Source organism: Priapulus caudatus, unplaced genomic scaffold, assembly GCF_000485595.1.
Source record: "Priapulus caudatus unplaced genomic scaffold, Priapulus_caudatus-5.0.1 Scaffold2561, whole genome shotgun sequence".
NCBI lineage: Eukaryota > Metazoa > Priapulida > Priapulimorpha > Priapulimorphida > Priapulidae > Priapulus > Priapulus caudatus.
In genome coordinates, this window is record NW_014579622.1 from 19,895 (window position 1) to 27,394 (window position 7,500).

Consider the following 7,500-nt stretch of genomic DNA (forward strand, 5'->3'; position numbering starts at 1 on the left):
CAAATTAATTTTATCTTTATTTTCAAACTCATCCTAATTCTTTATTTCAAATTCATTCCCATTCCCATTTCAAAACCATGTTCAGTCCTCACCCTCGCAGTCGACGATAGGTGGCGCCCACGTCATGGTGTCCTTCGAGCAGGAAGCATGCTGCAGCTTGCGCGGGGCGTCATCCGTACCGGGCAACATGTAACCAATGTTGCACGTCACTAGCACGTAGGTGCCAAACACCGGTAGCAGAGTCTCCGTGTAGTTCCACGTGGCGTGAGAGCGCCCCGGATCCAGGGCCCGACACCGGCGCACTGCCGGGAAGTGTTGACGTGATGCGTGAATAATAATAGTTATATTACGCGTGGGTGCTTTATAATATAGCGTGATAAATGTTGCATTTCGGATTTGTGAAAGGAGAGCGAGGAAGGTTGGTGGCAGCAGGGAGAGAGTGAATGTTCGTACGTGTGTGCGTGTGTGCGTGAGAGTGAGTGTATGTCCGTGTATTCATGTGTGCCCGTGTGCGTTCGTACGTGCGTGTCTGTATGTCTGTGCACGTGAGAGAGAGGGGAGGGAAAAGCGGATGGAGAGAGCCGGCAAGAATGAAAAAGAGCAGGCATGGAAGAAGCCATTCGAAACTATCAAACCGTCAAGGCACGACGATTTTACGCAAGCTGCATTAATATCATATCAGAAAGAGATACAGTATGAACTAGAATCAGAGATAGTCTTTACACAATTAAACGACCTATATTAGTTCATATTAATTAACGGCGCGCGTTTATGGCTGTCCGTCCATACTCACGATCACAGTCCAGTTCTGTCGTATCCCACACCTTGTCGGCAGTGCAAACACTCGTCTTCATAGTAGATCTCGCCAATATGTACTCGTAGTTGGGAAAGCACCAAATAGTTGTCATCTGGTTGTATTCGTTAACGGGAACCGCGACAGCGTATTGCAGATCGAGTAGCATCGGACAGTGCTTGACTGAAACATAAGCATCACGGATATACTATATATACTATATATAGTAAAGAGGAGGCGATAGATGGAGAGAGAGAAAGCGAGAGAGGGAAGCGTTAAGGGGAGAGTCGGGGAGACAGAAAGATACACACCAAGAGAAGATAGTCAGACGGGAGAACCGGCGCCATTGCTTTCGCGGCGCGACTGTTGCACGCTAGTCCGCAAATGCAGACGTATAAACTCCGCTTTGCTAATCTGAGGGTGCGGGTTTATTACCCATTACTGGGGTCTGCGTCGGCTCGGACTAGTTGCACGCTTGCACAAATATATAGAGTGCACTCTATAAAAAACGCTATTCGAAATTCGAAAAGCTCCGAAAACCGAAATGTTTTTCGTAAAGTGTCACTCGTGCACCACGACATGACACATATGTACGTGACATGTGACATAACAACTGTAATATGTTTTACAGTCTTTATGTAATCCAGCTCAGTGTATATATTCACACGGTTTGCTGCTGAAACATTATTGTGTTTGCTTACAGGGTACTGCCATATAACCTGCTCCGATGTCATTATATAATGCTAGGATTGCAATATAATAATATGGCATAATTATTATGTAGACGTTTTTTGTAACGAAAAGCTCCGAGTATCGAAACGCATTTGACCTCAGGGGTTCGTACATAAGATTGTAAAACTGTATATAGCTTTTCTGTCAACGACGACAGACAACATCAAAAGCACATGAACTGCTTCTACATAAACTATACAGTTTATGTGCACTTGATTGTGTAGCGTTTTGGGATCTTCCGGCGACACCCGATGGCGCCACCGGTCGAAACGTAGTGACTAGCAACAACCTTAGGTATTTCACTCACCTGTTGTGCCCGGAGGCGTTGAAATGGCCGTATCGTCGTCAACCGGACTCCGCTAGCCACTCGAGTGCCTCAGTGCTACTGCGCTCCCTCCGCAATAACCCGTTCCACCGTGTTCCGGTTCCGGTGCGTCGTATAGTTAGTCAACAATGCAAGACGAGTAACGACACGCACACACAACAACGGGGCAACTCCCACCCTAGATACAATAATGTAACCCCACAAGAGTCCTACTCTTGTTGGGTTACACTATTGTATCTACTCCCACCCTTGCCTGTTGGCCTCACTGCACTGTTGAATAACAAGTTTATACCCGGGGTAAGCACAGAGGTTAAACAAATAGAACAAACTATGAACGCAGCCGGGCAAAGGGCTACAGTAACCGGCAGCCTCCCCTCCCGTGCAGCCGTGCACGAGTAGACTAACTTCCCCTCTATTCGTGCAGAGTTAATACTTCTACTCTAGTACTGTATTATTTACTCGCCCCACAACAACAGGACAATACTGGGTCCTACTCACCGAATGGCCGCTCTACGCAGAACGCGGTGGCTCTCTCTTTCTCTCTCTATACTCTCTGGTTTTCTCGCTCTCTCTACTCTCTTTTTTCTCTCTCTTCTCTCTTCTCTCTCTCTCTCTTCTATGCACAACCCTGTCTCCTCGTTCGCCTCCGCCAACTGCAAAGAAACCCACGACGATTCTTCGCCTATAACTGCGGGCCAACTGTTTCGCGTGCTCTGCCGCCAGTGCGGATTAACCATAAGCAGATAAGCACGTGCTTAGGGCAACCAAAGGGCAAAGGGGCACCCAAAGTTGCGGGAAAAGGAGTAAACAAAAAAAAACGAATAAAAGATTTGTACTTCCAGGTGTACCACAGGCGGCCCCCAACATACAATACAAGGGGCCCCTATGCCGCACAACCAAGGTGCTAATGTTCCAATTATCAAGAGTGAAAGGTACTCAAAGACTTGTCAGACACCACTTGAATGCTTATCCAGATACATGAACACAACTCTTTGTCTACAAGCTTCAGCAGTTCCATTTCATGTTCTTCATAAGTTTAAAACAACCAAGAAACATTCTTTCACTTCAACGACTTTTACAACCATTACAGAAGACAATGTAATAGAGAGTGCCTTTCCAATGCTTGAATTGTCCTAAGAATATTTTTAACATTATGGTCGACCAACTGCCACAAACAGAACGGTCTTTCTCAAACTAAAGGTGTAAAAAAACAATAGATTACTCTAGTCAGAATGAAATGTAATGCCATGTACGCTCAAATGTCCTCAAATACATCTCCTGTGCATCTCAACTTTTTAAAAGTTCTGGGCGAGGACTTCCCATGCCCGCCTGTTTATCACACCTCCTGAATTCTACTACATTTTTGGTACTGCTGCACACTGCTTGGATATTTCCGGTCAGCAGTGAACACTAAAAACGGACTGGGTCGTGTGGAAGGAGCAGGGCACCAGCATTGGTCAGTTGCTTAGGGCCACAGTGAGCCTTAATCCGCCCTGTCTGCGCTAGGGGGCGACTACTGCCCAACATGGCTGGCCCTCTTGATTGATATCTTACATCGCGTAAGCCAAACCAAGAGAAAAGGCAAATAGGACAGGAAACTTAGTGACAATTACAAAACACTAAAAATTTACCATATTCCGGTTCCAGACGGCGAGCTGCCCCCCCGTCTGGAAGCCTGACGGGCCGGCGCTACGCCTTACAATTGCATAGATAGCGGTAAACATACATCGGGATAGACTGCTGCCGAAACACTTCTGACAGTTTATGATAGCAGCCAGCCAGAATCACACAGCAAACCTCCCCTCATATAATACGCATTTGACTCACCAACTCAAAAACACTCATCCTTCCACGCGAACAAGACCAATAGTCGCTAGCGTAGAAAGCTTTTGCTTCAAATCACAAAGAAAGTTCGTCTAGCATCCTGTGTCAGGGATGCATCGCTGGCATGCAGGAATACTATGCCTATCCCGGGGCTGGAGGGGCAGGTGACCGCAACGTGAACGTGGCAGCACTAGTTGCGGATGTGTTTTTTTTTTTTTAGGATTAGGGTTAGGGTCAGGTTAGGGTTAGGGTTAGGGTTAGGATTAGGGTAGCGTTAAGGTTGGATTAGGGTTATGGGGTTAGGGCTTAGGTAGGTATTAGGGTTAGGCGTTAGGCATTTTGCACATGATATCTGTCCACACACCATAGATTAATTTTTTGTGCGATCACATATGCCATTATATATAGCGCGGCCGAACAGTATATATGTTGTGGAGTGCTTAGTTCATGCCACAGCCGTCTGTGTTGGAGTGCAGTGTTACCTTTAGGTAAACGTTTGAACGTCCATCGTCAACGTATATCACGTGACCTCCTCCACGCCCTGGATAGCCAACACCCGCTGGTGCTGATTGATTTCACGTTGTCGAGGCAGACGTCAGGCGGTGTGTTGGTACTTCTTTTGTTCTTTTTCTGAGGTGCTCCCGATGTTTCACAGACGAACGCAACATCTGGCTGTGGTTCTAGAACACCACAATGGAAACCTGGTTAAGTTATCACAGCTTTTGTGTGTGGGTTTCGGCGCGCTCAGGGAATCCATTGGGCCCCCCGTTGAATTTATTGTCAGCAACAGTTTACGATCGGAAAGCGGAATATTTTCTTTAGCTCTTGTGTGGGATGTGCTTATGTCGCTGCTTGCGTCGTGTGCGTGGCCATCGTATTAGCAGATACTTACTGCGATCTAGGCGGGATATGTAGGCAGCTTGAACTTCCGTAGATAACCGATGCTTCTTTCAATGACGCCGCCAGCGTTAAGTAAATGTAGCGGATGTTGTCTTTTTGGATTTCTGTGTTCTATGTCGACGATTTCGCTGGGTAGTTGCTATTTGTTAGTATGCGTGATTGTTGTGTTGTTGTTGATTTGTTGTTATTGTTTGCCTGTGTCGTCGTGTTGTTTTGTCGACGCCGTTCGCTCACTTGAATTTGTTTTGTATTTATGCGTATGCTCATTTTATGCTTCACTCAGAACAAAGACAATAGCAATTAACCTGAAGCAGGAATCACACAGCCCTTCCCTCATATAATACCGCACTTGACTCACCAACTCAATAAACTATCCTTCCCCGTACAAGCCCAATGTCGCTAGGCGTGAGAGCCTACTTGTTCAAAGCTCTCGAACGATAAGAAAAAGTTCGTCTAGCATCGTGTCAGGGAAGCATCGCTGCTGCTGATTAATCACGTAGCTACGCAGGCGGAGTCGCGGTGGAGGTACTTTTCTGTGTGTCTGTCTGTGAGATGCCGATGTTTCAACAGACACAACGCAACATCTGGCCGTGGCATCTTTAAAAATGAGAAAATGTCGTGGTTAAGCTTATCAACAGCTTTTGTGTGTGGTGTTGCCGGCCGAGGAATCATGCCTGCTGAAATTTATGCTGAGCAACAGCTACAATGGAAAAGCGGATGTTGTTCTGTACTCTTGTGGATGTGTTATGTCGCCGTGCTTGCGTCGTGTCGATGGCCCATGTATTTTAGAGATATTACTGCCGATCAGGCGGGACTATGTTAGAGCTTTGCAATATGTAGAGCTTTAGAATCTCCTAAGTACGATGGCTCTTCAATGACGGCCACGTTAATAAATGTAGCGGATGTTTCTTTTTGGTAGAGTTTCTGCTTTCTCAGTCGACGATGTCTCGCTGTGTAGTTACGTATTTGTCTGTATGCGTTGTTGTTGTTGTTGTTGTTGCTCTGTTATTGTTGCTGTTGTCGTCGTTCGTTCTTGTCGACGCCGTCGCTACCATTGAATTTGTTTATGTATTATTATGCGATGCCCAATCTTTATGCTTCACTCAGAACAAACGACAATAGCAATAACTGAAGCAGGAATCACACAGCACCTCCCCTCATATACATACCGCATTGACTCACCAACTCAATACACTCATCCTTCCCACGCGTACAAGACCCAATAGTCGCCTAGCGTAGAGAGCCTCTTGTTCAAAGTCGAACGAAGAAAAAGTTCGTCTAGCATCGTGTCAGGGAAGCATCGCTGGCTGATTGATTTCACGTAGCTACGAGGCGACGTCGCGGTGGATGGTACTTCTTCTGTTTCTTCTGTGAGTGCTCGATGTTTCAACAGACAAACGCAACATCTGGCGTGGCATCTTTAAAAATGAGAAACTGGTTAACTTATCAACAGCTTTTTGTGTGGGTTTGCGCGCTCGGAATCCATGCCTGTTGACATTTATTGTAGCAACAGTACGATGGAACAGCGGATATTTTCTGTAGCTCTTGTGGATGTGTTATGTCGCGTGCTTGCGTCGTGTGGTGGCATCGTATTATAGATACTTACTGCGATCAGGCGGGATATGTAGAGCTTTGCAGATATGTAGAGCTTTGGAACTTCCGTAGTAACGATGCTTCTTCAATGACGGCCAGGTTAATAAATGTAGCGATGTTTCTTTGTAGATTTCTGTGTTTCTCAGTCGACGATTCTCGGGCGTGTAGTGCTATGTGTCTTGCCGTTGTTGTTGTTGTTGTTGTTGTTGTTGTTGTTGTCGTCGTCGTCGTTGTTGTTGTTATCGGTACCGTGAGTAGTGTCATCGTCGTCGTCGTCGTTGTTGTTGTTGTTGTTGTTGTTGTTGTTGTTGTTGTTGTTGTTGTTGTTGTTGTTGTAATTGTTGTTGTCGACGCCGTCACTACCATTGAATTTATTTATGTATTTATGCGATGCTCAATCTTCATGCTTCACTCAGAACAACGACAATAGCAATAACCTGAAGCAGGAATCACACAGCACCTCCCCTCATATACATACCGCATTGACTCACCAACTCAAAACACTCATCCTTCCCACGCGTACAAGGCTAGGGATGACAAAGCAGAGAAGACAATGAGTGGGTTTAGAGAAATCAAAGTATCGTAACTCCACACTTACCTCTGTACGGCATCGTGGCAGGAGAGTCCATGTTAGGTGGCTTACTCGCACATTACACTTAATAGCCAAATAACGTGCAAACGTTAATATAACATTGTTGGCTATAATCATCATGCTTTGGGGCATAGTTAAATGAGGATATGGTTACCTATCAAAATTAAGTTAGATATGTATTTCCCCAATCCTAGCATCCATATTAACTGCGTTAATCACGCTAAAATTGATCGTGAACGAAGTTTAGAACGAAGTGAGCATTCGAAACGCAACTTTTTACCACGCGTTTTCCACGAATTCCAGTGAACTCACCTACGCAACACTTTGTCACTTTGTGCTGCACAGGAGACCACTTGTATGGTAGTGTTCATGTACATGTGGCTGTGTGTGTGTGTGTGGGGAGGGGGGGTACGTACCACACACGGGCACGGGTCTGCTCCAGGTCTTGTCGTGCGTGCACATGATCGTAGCTTTACCATACAGCTCGCGGCCGTACCCGCACGAGTACGTCACGTAGTCATGGTAACGGAATTCGTCTCCGACTCTCTTGCCGTGTTCAGGGTAGCCGGGGTTAGGGCAGCGAACGCCTGCGTGACGTCAACACGTTATCCAAGCGCACAACATACAACATACACCATACAACATACAACATACAACATACAACATACAACATGCAACAAATTGATGTTGCTGTTGACGTGCTTTTTTAAAACTTCGTAAGCATGTCCATACCGTGTGTAT

The 7,500-nt window shown here is 45.9% G+C and overlaps 1 protein-coding gene across 1 annotated transcript in view; it reads right to left on the reverse strand.

Moving 5' to 3' along the window:
* Positions 1 to 81: 81 nt before the first annotated feature.
* The window catches only part of LOC106818829 (CUB and sushi domain-containing protein 3-like), a 10,210-nt gene continuing 2,791 nt past the window's right edge, over positions 82 to 7,500 (reverse strand). The window contains exons 5-7 of the mRNA XM_014823503.1: positions 7,176 to 7,346; positions 794 to 976; positions 82 to 302 (exon numbers count right to left, since the gene is read on the reverse strand). Coding sequence (XP_014678989.1) covers positions 82 to 302; positions 794 to 976; positions 7,176 to 7,346 — 575 coding nt within the window. The remainder of the gene's footprint in view (positions 303 to 793; positions 977 to 7,175; positions 7,347 to 7,500) is intronic.